At 44.5% G+C, this 15069-nt stretch overlaps 1 protein-coding gene across 2 annotated transcripts; it reads right to left on the reverse strand.

Annotated features, from left to right (window-relative positions):
* Nucleotides 1-552: 552 nt before the first annotated feature.
* bag4 (BCL2 associated athanogene 4) lies at nt 553-14372 on the reverse strand. Of its 2 annotated transcripts, none has more exons than XM_083784065.1 (5): nt 14144-14372; nt 12878-13000; nt 10464-10772; nt 8345-8653; nt 553-3623 (listed from the first exon to the last, which is right to left on the reverse strand). In XM_083784065.1, exons 1-5 carry the CDS (start codon nt 14333-14335, stop codon nt 3129-3131), a joined length of 1428 nt encoding a protein of 475 aa, XP_083640191.1. In that variant the 5' UTR covers nt 14336-14372; the 3' UTR covers nt 553-3128. The 2 variants fall into 2 exon arrangements, with proteins under 2 accessions (XP_083640191.1, XP_083640190.1); XM_083784064.1 differs by having other exon boundaries at nt 8339-8653.
* Nucleotides 14373-15069: the final 697 nt, after the last annotated feature.

The following is a 15069-nucleotide window of genomic DNA, read 5'->3' on the forward strand; positions in this document are numbered from 1 at the left end:
CCAGAAACAGAGAGAGAGTGCTGCACTGTTGCCTGCTAATGACAGAGAGAGAGAGAGAGAGAGAGAGAGGGGGGATGGGAGTTGCACCACTCAGTTCACACGGGTGTGATTTTTTAAACCAAGGTCCATATTTTACTTTCATTAGAGAAAGTAAAATGATGATTGGCCCCCAAGAAAGCAGCAATAATAAATAAATAAAAATTACAATCTCTAACTAAAGTTGTCTTTAACCCATTCTGACCGGGCACCCATTTTGGTGTTGGCATCATGTTATGCTTTAGCTATTGAAAAATAGCAGATCTACAAGCTCATATCGCGCCACCGAGTGGCGCGATACGAGCTTGTAGGTCTGCTATTTTTGAAAAATCTAAAAAAACGACTGACATTTTTAGAATCTGATCTCAGGTCAGAATGGGTTCGTCAGACCAGCGTGTGTCCAGTGGAAACCTCGTATGAATCTGATCTCAGGTCAGAATGGGTTAAAATGTAGTTGTTTTTTTATGAAAGAAATACATTAATTCACTTGACCACAGATTAAAAAATATCCTGACATTTAATTCATTTTCCATTTTTTGATCCGTTCTTTTTTTTTATAGTAGTCAGGCAAAGATTCCCATCATGTGTTGAAACATGCATTACATCAGAAACATATATACACAGGCAACAAGATCCTGTTTTTGTATTTTCAACATGATTTTCCTCTTTTTACATGTATTTCATGTTATACAAATATATGCCCGATAATATTGAAGTGATGTGTGACGGTGATCCACCTAAACACAAGACAAATATGAAATAGGTTTTCTTCCATGCAAACTGAGTGACCTTATCTATTTACCTAATGCTACAAAAGAACCCCCCACATATGGCACTCTGTTTTTCTAAATCAATATATCAAGCATGAGCCTCATCACACAAGACTAAAGGAAATAAAGTGTGTTGCAAAGTAGATTTCATATAATAATAATAATAATAATAAGTTGATCAGTTTTATAGTGAGGTCACACTCATACCAATATCTCTAGACCAAATTGTGGGACCCAAGTTGATACGCACACAAAATAAATTTCAACTCGTCAAGTATGTAGTTCTAAGTAGGTGTAAGAATGCCACTTCATTTCCTACAATGATAAAATAAAATAAGGTACTGCTATCAAAGTATGCATCTAGGTCTACACCGGCGAGGCAACTTGCACAAAGCTGCACCCAGTGATCTTCAGGGTGTTTCCCCTCATCACCACCTATGATCCTGGCCCCAAAGATCATGGCAGTAAAATTGTCATTGCGTCCTCATTTTGACGAGAAGAGATTTACTTTGATATATAATGATGGCACTTACGTGCCGTCAAATGGGGGAGATTAAAGAAAAATCTATGTTGATTTGGAATAGTCATCGTGTCCATTGTTCCTGCGTTGATTTGGAATTCTAAGTGATTTGCGTGTTTGACAGGTGGGTGACAACAGAGAACAGGTGAATAACGAAAGGATCTGGTGACATTTCCTATGGCTTGTGTGTGTGTGGCATGAGTAGTGACACATGGCTGAGGCGAGCTTAGATTAAACGAGCTGATCCTGAGGACTTACAGCCGGGCTACATGGAACGGAACTGTACACAGCTATGTGGCTGCACCAACAATTTGTCCGTCCCGCAGGGAGTTCCGTATTTACATATTTTTTTCCCCTCTGAAACCGAGGCGAAGGGCTGCGCAACCCTGTGGACACGCGGAAATATAGAGCACTTTAGAGCACAGCCGCGGGTTCCATCGATTATAGTGGCAGCGTACGGTTGCAGAGCCAATTCTGTCCCCATTGTAGCCCGGCCGTTAGAGACAGTCTGAATCTGTGCCCGAGAGACAGCGAAGGCCTGATTTATGCTCCATTGCACCGCTGTGTTGCATCATGGCCAAAATAGCCCGGCCTACAAGCTCACAATGTGTCACATATGTTGTTGAAACTATTCTGTATTGCTGGCTGCTAGTTGAACCAAAGATACAACCACTTTGTTTTGTGGTTGACAGGTGACAGAGACGACTGGAAACCAGTCAACAGAGCACAGTATAAGCTATATTCATTCATTGTATGAAAATGGTTTATATTAGTGTACCAAATTTCAGTTGATACATTATACACTACACGTTGTGAGCTTGTAAGTTGACTATTCTTGGGACGCGGCACATCACGCCGTGCATATTATGTATGAATGTGGCTTAAAGGAATAGTTCACCCAAAAACATTACTTATTTTCTATCAATTACACAGCCCATGTAGCCTTGAGTTTTTTTCCGTCCCGTTTGTCACATTCCTGGTCAATAATTTGATGATCGGCGGAGTCTCCAGTAGGACTCAGAGGGCTCTATTTGTCAGTGCTAAACCCATTATCCCTAAACTACTTTTTATTTTCTTTACCATTTTGAAAAACATTTTTGAATGGTTCAAATAGCCAATCTACAAGCTCTCAACGTGTCAATGTAGATTGGCTATTTTAACGATTCCAAAATGTTTTTCAAAATATATTAAAAAAAAGGCAGTTTAAGGATAAGGGCTTTAGCATGGACTGAAATATTGCCCTAAGAGTCTCCCTACTGACCGATGAAATCAAATCATTGGCTTAGGAACGTGACAAAAATAATTCTTCATGAATTCAAGTCTTCATGGGTAATCTTTTGGGGTGAACTATTCCTGTAAGGGATACAAAGTGACACTACACAGAAACATCTTCCAGTGTACTCTTACACAACGCCAGTGCGAGGTTATGCCGGCGTACATTATGTAGCCGACAGTCCTTCACCGAGGCCGACATCTGGTATGACGATATATAATCCACTGCTTCACAAATGTTATGTCACAATTCTGTAGAGTCAACAGAGAAAATAAAATGCCCCATCATCCAGACGATTCCTCTAATCCTCTATCCTTTGCCGATTTCAGCACGGCATTTATAACCAAGGACGCGTGGCACAGCGGGGCGTAAGGGGAGCGAGATTCCAAGGGGGCAAGTTGGACCGAATCCAAGCTCTTGTCATGTCCGCAAAAAAAACCCCAAAAAACATTTGGTACCGGAAAAGGAGCAAAAATCTGATCAGTTATTATGATTTGCCTCACAAAAGCAAAAGAGTTCAAGTCTGGGTTCAGAAGGCTTTCTTCTCTAGCCGATCCAGAATGCCCTGGATCCGCTGCACCGTCTCCTTGCGGGCCTGTCTGACAGAGTCCAGTCCCTGGGTCTCCACGGAGTCCAGCACCAGGAGCTCTTTGGTCAGCAGCTCCTCCAGGTACCGGTAGCTCTTGTCGGACTTTTTGCCCACAAACTCGTCCACGTCCTCCTCCAGCAGCTGCACTCGGGCCATGACCTGCTGGACCGTGGCCAGGCCGGGATTGTCGCTCAGGTGCTGCTGGGGAGCCGCCGCCGCCGTGCCCTGGGGCGGGGCCGGGCCCGGAGCCTGGGCAGACGGCGCCGGCGGAGGGTCGACGTGCGAACCGTTGGGCTCCGCGGACCCGGCTCGGCCCGCTCTGCCGTACATCTGGGGAGGCGAGCTGAATTCGGCGGGCTTCCCGTTGGGCGCGTTGGGGGAGGGGGCCGGTCTCGGTCGGGGTCCCACCTGTGGAGCACGTTGGTGCTGTTGGTCCTGAAGGGGGCGCAGAACAGTCAGGTGTGAGAAAGAATGGAACAACAACAACAACAACGTGGAACATACATCAGGTGAATGAGTTACAGGTGACTTTGCTCCACCTGTGGAACCTAAACATGGTCAAATTCCTTTTCAGCATGCTGTACAAACACACTGTACTGTACACAAACACAGCCATCTGTTGCCCCAATCGTCCATCAGGGGTGACAAACTGCCCGGGCTGCCACGGGGTCCAATACGGCCCCTGGGGTGATTTAAATAATAATGAATAAATGTAATGCATATTTTTTTATCACTTACATTTTATTGAGAAAAAAAAAGAAAAAAGAACAGGGACAGCAAACAAAAAAAAGAGAAAAAGAAAAAAAGACAAGAGCACAAAACTAAAGAAACTGCATTTTCATATATTATTACAGGTTACATTAATTTAAATTCTCATACGTTGTCAATGGGCTGGAGGAAGAGATCCCACTTTTTCCACTTTTTATAGAACTTATCCTTTTGTAGTCCGAGCATGAATCCATGACGTAATTTAATTCATATTTAAATAAGAATATTGGTAACATTTTACTCAACGGTCGGATCTATTAATCACAGTGGAACAGCACATTAAAACTACCATAACTTGGTCAGTTGTAAAGTGTCGTTGTTGTTGTTATACACAATTAAACACTTATACTACATTTCATAATGAGTCTAATAAAACCTTATGCATGCATTATAAATGAGATTATAATGCATTATAAATGCAGCCCTCTCCCTCCTCGGTGCTGCTGCGATGGTGAAGCCGTCGCTGACATTGTGTGATCATGAAATTAAATGGAGACGGCAGCTGACCCCCCCCCCCCCCCCCCCCCCCGCTGTGTGTACAGTAACACATGCCGTGAGGGCCGCTGTTACCATCATAAAGCACTCGTGTCCAATCGGTTGGTTAAAAAGAAAATCACACCCGTGTGAACTGAGTGGTGAAACCCCTCTCTCTCTCTCTCATTAGCAGGCAACAGTGCAGCACTAATACTACATCTCTCTCTCCGTTTCTGGCAACAGCGCCCCTACTGGTAGTCAGTCATACTGTGCTCATACTGGTGCTCATGAACACATACATAGGTGAACCCAAGGACTGTCTCAAGAGGACAAGATGCGAAGACCGTAAGGGCGCCGCCATGTTGCTCACATGGTGCTCCATGGAAGGAAAGAAACATGCGCAGTTGAGACCAGGAAGTTGGACATGCACAAATCCATAGATATGGCACAAATGGCCCAGCAGATGGCGTGATGCCAATGAAAGGAGAGATGCTTGTTTCTTTCCTTCCATGAATATAAGGAAAAATAAGGAGGCCAGGCCTTTGCTACTCTTTGTACTGCCCTGTAGTACAGTATGCACTTATTTATCTGTATTGTTTTTAATATTTTTGTGCGTTGTATTTTCGTGTCGTTTCTTTTGTAAAGCACTTTGTAACCCAGTTTTGAAAAGGTGCTATATAAATAAATATGGTGTTTTAACTAAGTATTATATTATACTTTAGCTATTGAAAAATAGCAGACCTACAAGCTCGTCTCTCTCTCTCTCTCTCAACAGTGCCTCATTAGCAGGCAACAGTCTCTCTCTGTTTCTGGCTCCCCCTACTGGTACATACTGGTACTCATTAACGTCACATCCATACAATGAGAAAAAAAAGAAAAGGAGGACAAAAACAAGACATGAGAACTATTAGTGGACAGCTGATTGGCCGTCGCGGTAGAGCGCGACCCTCAATCACCCATTGGAATGTAAATGCACGCCTTTCAGCCTTTGTATACTACTCGTCTGGCAGGTATATCTCTTTGAAAATCTTTAGTGCTACGATTGTGCGCGGGGAGACGACAATTAACACATCTTGCCTGTCCAAAAAATTATTCTTGCCTGCCCACAATGTAATTCCTGGAAACGCCACTGATGTCTACTGTAGTACCAAACTCAAATGAACAAAAATTTAAGTTTCATTGCTCCAGCGTACAAGCATTTTGGTCACAGAAGTGTGACTGAATTGTTTAATGGTTGTTTAATGGTCTCACCGGGGCCTGGCCCGTGGCTCGGCGGTCCAGGCACCTTGGCCGGTAGCCCGAGTCTGGCAGTGTGCCGCGGGTTCGACTCCCGATCCCGACGGCCTTTACTGCATGTCACTCCCCCATTTCCTGTCAGCCTACAGTCTGTCCCTCTATAAAAAAATATAAAATAAAGGCAAAAGCCACAAAAAAAAAAAAACAATAATAATAATAATGGTCTCACCGGTGCACATAATTGAGCTGCTATATATAAAGAACAAATTCAGCAGGTCTGTTTCGTTTTTTCCACTTCCTGCCCAGTGCCACTCGCATTAGACCCGCTCCTACGAATACTGGACTACTCGCCCCGGTGCTTGCCCGTTTTTCCTCCCGGAATTTTCCCCAGTGAGGGGGATAACTTTGTAATATGCTATTGGCTGTTTGTATTCTTTTTGGAAAAATATAAAAAGATACTCCTGTGGAAAGGCTATATTATTTGACTTATATTGAACCTATAAACAATTTAGTATTATTTAGTATATGTAAGGTTTTGCCCCCTCAAATGGTACCTCGTCAGATAATCCCCACATATCCTACAACAACTTCTGTGAACAGACTTCACTGTAGTAGCTTTTCATAAATTATATTTGTACTTAGGCTGTTCTGCTGTCATGAAAGTTTATAGTTAGAGAAATTCAAAGTCCAGCCGTCTGCTGTCCAGCCTCTCCCACCCCTCACTGGGGAAAATTCTGGGAGGAAAACAGAAACGGGGCGAGTAGTCTTGTTACCGCTCCTACTCTCCCTCCAACCATTCTGGTCGCCTGAACGGACAAGAGGATTTTTGCAGACGTAAACATACATACCGCAATGTGAGGGGGGGGAAAAAGGCTTTTGTTTCAATGTGTGTGTGCCCACGCACTCCTCTCCTCGCTCTAAAAGGTATATTGGTTGACAGTATATTGTTTAGACTGATGCTATGGTCCTGGCCGTAGGGTCTCTGAATAAGTAGTGCTTAGTAAGTCACTCTGGATAAAAGAGTCTACTGAATGTCTACTCTAAATAGTACACATCCTATTTTGCATATGGATATGTAGTGGCTTAAGGAGAGACCCATCTCCACACACAAGTTTGCAAGTATTATGATTGAACCTTTATCCGTTTGTACCAATTCATAAGCATATAGATTGACCTGTGATGCCGCGGTCACCGCATACGCCCAATGATAGATGAGTCTACAATGTAAGATGATCATTAGGCTGAATGAGTTTGACACCGCTGCTCTGTGTAAACTAATGACTGGTACACCCAAGACTACCAAACACTCCTACATCTGCTTCCTTCCACTTAATTTATTCCATCTGCAACCAGACAAAGAAACTGCAACATTTAAACAGACGATCTGCAGGGTTATTAACCCCGAACGCCCGGGGTGTAACCATTAAATCAGTGTACCTAGCTGAAGTAGCTAGATGTAGCCAAAACACCTCGAGGCGATCGACAACAACGGGAAGTACGATTACTTCTAACGCCACAAGCGACGCGGCGGGCCGTCAAAAACACAATCTTTGGTTAGAATTGGACGGATTGATTTAGATCAAGAGTTATTCACGTTTGAAGATTTTTCCTCTCATCCACTAAAATGGAGGGGGACCACTTTGGATGACGTCCCAAATCGGAAATGACATTGACTGTTGCTCCAAAGGCGCTCCCAGCCTGTGGAGCGGTGTGCTCGGTTACGATATCATTAATGTCCCGTCCGGTGATTAATCTCCGTCCTGAGTGCCGAGCATAACTATTTGTTAGGACGGAGAGTCGGAGACCTCCATTTATGCCACTCACTGTAAATTGTCAAATAAGGCATTTGTAGAATCGGCCATAGGCCTCAATGGGTTAACACTTAACAGACTTACTGCTTGTGACGCAACGCTCCGCCATAAGGGAATGTAATTACCTTCCGCTCCGTCAGATAAGCTTTATTATTGATATCAAACCGGATCGCTGATTTCAATTTTTTCATTATTATTTTGGCTCAGCCTTTCCTTCTTTAGCGATCCTAGACCGGGTTGCGCAACAGCGGTCCCGTCCACCTCCCATTATACAGGCTGACTAAAAGCTGAATAACTCCTAATCTACGGAGCTCTCCATGGTTTGGATGAAACACGCGATGTACGGAGGTCTTTGCTGATTATCCGGTGGTCTAGAATAGATGGAAACATTGGCGCTTTCTAGAGCAAGGAGGGCTATAGTTTAGCTCGCTAGCATTGACGCTATTTATTAGCATAAAGATGGACGCCCACAACATCCGCTCTAGTGCCGTGTGTGTGCACCCTCTAACCCATTCTGAACGGGAACCCACTTTGGTGTTAGCATCATGTTATGCTTTAGCCATTGAAAAATAGCAGATCTACAAGCTCATAGCGTGCCACCGAGTGGCACGCTACGAGCTTGTAGGTCTGCTATTTTTGAGAAGTCGAAGAACGACTGACATTTTTTGAATCTGTGGAATCAGTGGAAACCTCGTATGAATCTGATCTCAGGTCAGAATGGGCTAAATCGTCCCCCGCAGCCCTCGGCAGTCTGAGGTTGGCTTTGCGTCCAGCAGGTGGCAGTAAATCTGTGTTGACACAGTGACAGACACTCCCTATACAACTCGCACGCCACACACACACACACACACACACACACACACACACCTTGGGCTGGTAAGGCGGCGGGGCACCGGTCCCAGTCCCCGGCCATGCCGGAGGATGTGCGGGTCGGACCGCGGGTCCGTAGTGGTGGTTCTGTGGAGGCGGCGGCTGCTGCTGCTGCTGGCCCGGCTGGCCCCACTGCGGCTGGGAGGGAGGGGCCGCGTACCCACCGCCCGCGTGGGACCAGCCCTCCGTCTGCGCCCTGGGGTGAACGCAGTGGGCCGCGGCGGGATACGGAGGGTTCGGAGGCATGGCGTGAGAGTGGCCACCTTCGCCGTAGTGGGGATACGACGCCGGCGGGTATCCTGGACCCTATGAGGGGGGGGGGGGGGGGGGGGGGGGAATGGAAGAGGCTCTTTTACTTTTCAAATAATATCACTAATATCTCTTAAAGGAGCATTCAGTGATTTGGAAAAAAACCCGGTCCGCCCCGGTAACAAGTGTTGCACATGCACCCACTACAGTGGGGTGACACGCGACAGGCCAACAGCACACACACCAAGGCCCACCCCCGCTTGATCATGATTGGCGGAAGGCCCCTCTCTATCCTGATTGGATGAAGGCTTTGCCACCTAGTCAAAAACGAAACCTAAGGTTTTTTGACCCCCAGGGGTTAACTGGGGACATGGAGGAACTCCTTATATGGTCAGCACACTCTATAGTAAGGAGGATTATCACAACAAAACAAAAAAAGAAGTGATATTTGAATTAAAGGCGCAGTGAAACGGAAATGGTGAACAACATGAAAATGGTGTTTCAACATGAAACACCGGTCTGAAGTTTCTGAACCAATCAGAGCGTCGCATCCCTTCAGGCGATGGGACGGTAGCTAGGGACGGTAGCTATGCTAGGCGCAACAGCGTGGTGTTTGTTTATAAATCATATGGTCGGCCAGCACAACCAGTTTACTGTTATGTGGCTTATTTCTTCCATATAATGTTTTCAGATACATATTCTAGCGTGATGATTAAGTTGAAAGCGAGTAATACACTGTCTGGATGTTATCTGGAATGGAAATAAAAACGGAGTATTCTGTAATCAATAGCAGCTGTGATGGACGGACGCACAAATATGGGAAATTAAACGGGTGAGCTTCATTGTTATTGGCTTTTATCGATGTGTATCTCTACACGTCATCACGCAGCACGTTTTCGTTTTAATAAATAAATAATGCAATCGTTTTTATGGACCTTTGATATAAAAACACACAGAAATGAGAATTTTCACATTTTTTTGGCATCCATTGTTAGGTATGCCCATATAATGACCACGGATATGGTCTAAAAGTGTGAAAAACGTCTTTTTCATTTCACTGCACCTTTAAGTGAAATCACTGAATATACCTTTAACATAGAACAGCAACACCAACAACAAAACGTCATGAGAATATGTATCGTTTTATATTGTGAACTTCGGAGAAATTGGATGCAACCTCGAGGAACCGAAAAACGGATAAACACTTTTGTTTTGGTGGGTTCCCAGCGAGAGTTGGGTCATCTCCGTTCACGTCATCAGGTCAGGTCTTCTACACACACCTAAAACCGAGGTTGTCGGAATGTGCTGGAGTCTATGGGTATTTGTCACTATTTCGAGATACATAAACCACGTGACCAGCATCGTTTTCTGCCGCCTCAATGGCGCAACTCTCCTTCAATGAACACAACATGAACACTCCCGGGGTCCCGGTGTGAGGAGCGTTCATGTTGTGCAATAAATTAGCATCAATTTAAACACCCGCTCGTGTTATGAGAATTCAGCAACATGAATGTGACACATTGTGACACGGCTATAAACTTCTGCAGATAAAAGCATCACCAAATGAATAGCTTGATGTGAAATATGCACACGTTCTTTGGATCATTCATCAGTCATACTCTCGGGGGGTAATGACCCTGAACGCATGACCGCATAAGGGTCCATTTGTACTCTGAGTTACAGAGCTGTAAGGGTCCATTTAGAACCCCCTCAAGAAACCCTAGCCTGAAGGTCCCTGGACCTCACTTTTGAGAACCACAGCCCTAACCAGCAGTTGACCGAGACGCCACTGTAGCAAAAAGCTTGACATGTTCACCAACAACAACAACACAGCAGCACGGTACTGCACCAGTTACAGTATACGCACCCCTTGACAATGTGGGCCGGGATAGTGGTGATGATGTTGTTCATGGTGTTGGGAGTGTGGCTGCCCAGAGCCTCCGGTGTTCTGCTGCGACGGAGCAACCTGGCCGGGGTACGCCCCTGACGGAGCACCCTGACCGGGGTAGGCCCCTGACGGAGCACCCTGGCCGGGGTACGCCCCTGCAGCCTGTCTCTGGGGCATCTGGTGGTCAGCGCAGTAGAAAGGGTTGGACGGATGGAAGCTGCTAGCGGAGTACTGACCCTGCCCCGGACTGTAGACGCCATGCTCGTTGGGATACGCTGCCGCCATCGCCTGCAGACACAGGGACCGAGAGAGAGAGAAATGGTGAGAGAGAGATTGATCATTCATTTGTATCGTGCATTTCCAAACAAGATCACAACGTGCTTTACAGAACAAAGGTGAAAGAGTAGAGTAGAGTAGAGTTTATTCATTTTGGTCATTATAACAAATCAACACAGTGCCTGCTTTTTTTCTTTTTGCAAAAGAAACAGACCAAAAAGGTGTAGGCTGAAGCCTAAGCTTATAGTGCCTACCCTTCTAACAAATAAATGGCTTTCATAGGTAAAATAAAACAACAAAGCAAACGGAAGGGGGGGAAAAAAACAAGAAAAGAAAAGAAAAACAAACAAACAACATAAAACAAAAACAAAGACAGACAGGACAACACAGTTAACAGGAACAAGACTAAAAAGAACAAAAACAACAAAACAAAACAAAAACATCATATCAATGTTCTATAATGTATCTACTATTTTTGATCTATACAATTTTTTTATTGTATTTATTGTACTACAGTTTTTTAGTTCATCATCTAATCCATTCCACAGCTTGACCCCTCTGACCGATATGCACCTCTCTTTGATGTTTATTCTAGCATTTGTTTGTTTGAATATGGAAGTGCCTCTTAGGTTGTAGCGGCTCTCTCTAGGCCAGAACAGCTCTTGGAAGAATAGCATTGATAACCACAGGAAATGAAACAGCAAATAAACTCAATGGGTAAAATATATAGTGAGAGACACACACACACACACAAGCCAAATTCCGATAACCCAACTTGCACACTCGCTCACTGCCTCACTCCACTCGTGCATTAGTCCCGTCTCCGAGCAAGGAGAGGATGAGAGTCGGGAGGAATCATCCCGGCTCGGAGTGACCGCCACATTCCAATTCCTCACTCCTGCCTGCTCGCTCACTCGCTAGCTACTCATTTCATATTGCATTATTATATGCTGCATTTCTCAAACATGAGCTGTTTGACATGTATTCTCGCACAACAAACATGATTGTCTAAATAAAAATAAATCCAGTATTTAATGTGTTTCTTCCGTAGCATTTTATTTATTTATTTATACACATACATTACACACACTTCAGTATCTCTGCAGTTTAATCAAGTTTCTTTCACCCTCAAACCGTTCAACAGGCACATTCAGGCACAGAGGCACGTTACGTTTACATTTTAGGATACGAGGAGTAGTGCACACAGAACAACGTTTCGTCTCTAGTCTAAACCCTTTGAAGTCTGCAACTGTGCAACATGGCACTGCCGTTTGTTTTTAGACCCCATAGTCATGGTGGTTTCCCTCCCATGTAGCCCGAGGAGACAGTCCAGCCAATAACAGAAGAGATAGGCGGGTTAAGCAGGAGGACCAAGTGTGGAGTGAGCAGAGATTTGGGTATTGGTGGAATTTGGGAGAGATAAGGGGGGTGAGGCAGCTTAGCATGGTTGTGTAGTGCTTGGCGGGGCACTCCGGAACAACGACGCTTGTACAGTGTTTTTTCTTCAAACAAGGAAGCATACCGGTACATAATATTCGTCAAGGCAGGCACTGTCACCATTAATGTGTTGAGACATTCACTAATGAAACTATTCATAACGTCACGTCAGTCAATTGAACGTGTGCTCACTTTACAGTCGAATAATGCATGCAAGCGTACTTTCATCCTACAGTAGGAATAGTGGTTGCATAAGCTTCAAAGCGAGCCACAACTTTAACCGTGTGCGTGCTCAGCGGCTATGAATGCACACGTTATCATGATGTGTGAGAGCTCCGGTACTTAAACCTAATTGCATCGCAACACCCATGGGAGTGAGTCACCACCAGTGATGACAATGATTGTGTGCGATTGCCGATTTGCTGTACTGTAAGTGAGAGGCACAGAAATAGAGACGACAGACATACAGAGAGCGACAGACAGACAAATACAGAGAGCGACAGACAGACAAATACAGTGAGCCACACACACACACACACACACACAGAGAGAGAGAGAGATAACAGTAAAATGTTAGTGCTGAGGTGATTGCACTTAAGGCTGTAGAGATAAGGAGAGGATCTACTCAGACATGTGTGACCTTGGACCCACAGAGCCCCAGTGACATAACCTCAGTGTACCTGTGGGTTGTAGGCCGGCTGTCCCTCTGCGCCCGCCGGGTACGTGGGACTGGCATAGTGCCCCGTGGAATGGGACTGGGGGTACCAGTAGTTGGAGGGGTAGCCAGGGTACTGAGAGGCATCCTATAGGCAGGACATGATGGGATCAGTGTACAATACATCATGAAACCACCATCACATCTAAAATGGCCTAGCCAAACCATTCTGACCTGAGATCAGATTCATACGAGGTTTCCACTGGACACACACTGGTCTGATTAACCCATTCTGACCTGAGATCAGATTCTAAAAATGTCAGTCGTTCTTCGATTTTTCAAAAATAGCAGACCTACAAGCTCCTAGCGTGCCACTCGGTGGCGCGCTATGAGCTTGTAGATCTGCTATTTTTCAATAGCTAAAGCATAACATGATGCCAACACCAAAATGGGTTCCCGTTCAGAATGGGTTAATAGTCCCCATGGACTGATAATGATGCATGTTTAAATACTGAAAGGATCATACTGTACAAAAACATAAAATTTGAAATTGGTAAGGTTAATCTAAGAAAGGTGTACACGACAGGTTGTTTGGTTTTGAATAAAGTCGTTTTGTTTTATGTCTTACGGCTTTGAGTACCTTGCAAAGTGCCATATCAATCTGATGTACATTATTTAATCAATCTGATTTATTGTCATGATTAAAATACATGTTTATACTTGAGAACCCTACACTACAACTTGCATTGATTGACATTTAACCTTTCTTACACACTAAACAAAACAAAACTCTAAACACAATCAAGACAGCAAATGAACACAATAAAACAACTGACAAATATACTAGCCTACAAAACACTGCACCATTATTTACAAACATGATCAGCAGAGAGAGCCTGTATATTACATCCATTCATTGACACACTGTCTCCACCGCGGCGTCGCTTAATTGGCGACAATCACGGATCTATAATCGTATAGTAATATAGATTGAATCTAAAAGGTTGTAGATCCCTTCTTGTCGGCACGCGACGCCGTAGTAAGTATGCGTCTAACGGAAGTCCATCTATAAATACGAAGGCTTTTAAAACTATTACATAATTTAAGCCAGTACTCCTCCTGGACAGGGTTAGCTCACTATGCTAACTGTACAGCGACACCGATATGCTTGCTGTGCTAATGGAAACATACGCGTTAAGTATTTAGTATTATTATTATCATCATTATTATTATTATAAACATAATAGAAAACTTCAAATCGCCGCATGGGTGGGGGTCTATATATTCTCACCATGGTGGGGCTCCAGCTCACGTTGTTCTCGTCAGAGTTGTTGTAAGAGGATGAAGATGAAGGCCAGACAGGTTTGCTGGGATTTGACTGCATTTGATGAGGAGGAGGATGATGATGAGGATGATGATGAGGATGAGGATGATGATGCATCAACCAGGCTTCTTCCTCCTGTCTGGTCCTGTCATCTGCCATAAAGGAGCAATACAAAGTGTTTATGCTTATTAATGAGCCGCCATGCAGTCAGAGGATGATTGCAGAAGCAATATAAGAAGAAGGAAAATAAGAATGTGACTGAATGACATGGAGGAGTTGCTGCTGCTCAAACAACCCTCTACTGTGTCTTTAAGGATAGGCTCCTCCCCCTCCACCACCCCACGGGCACCGGGTTATGCGACGTTTTGTGTCCCTGTCAAAATATGCCCCCCCACTCCCCCCGGGAGATGAATACTACACTGCAGAATATCTTGGCAAAAAATGGAAAAAGGGTGTGTGTGTGTGTGTGTGTGTGTGTGTGTGTGTGTGTGTGTGTGTGTGTGTGTGTGTGTGTGTGTGTGTGTGTGTGTGTGTGTGTGTGTGTGTGTGTGTGTGTCAATAACACATTCTGACGGGACACAACATTTGGCACAACTCGGTCTCTCCTAGTGCGTCACTGTCATAATTCCCCCTCAGCCAATCAACGACAGCTACGGAAACCCTTCTGGTACGGAAAGCCAAAAGGGTCATACTAGTTGATCTAATCTGCATTACGACGGTGTCGCAAGCCGAATTATGTGTTGCGAGCGACATCCTCCCTGATGCGATGGACTATAATTATGACTAAATATATTAAATAAATAATATGAACATCACACTTAAGACAACGTGACATTTATTAAATCTATAGGCGATGAACATTAAAAATGTTTGATTAAAGATTAAAGTGCGTT

This window comes from Protomyctophum parallelum (assembly GCF_964188405.1).
Source record: "Protomyctophum parallelum genome assembly, chromosome: 15".
Classification (NCBI taxonomy): Eukaryota; Metazoa; Chordata; class Actinopteri; order Myctophiformes; family Myctophidae; genus Protomyctophum; species Protomyctophum parallelum.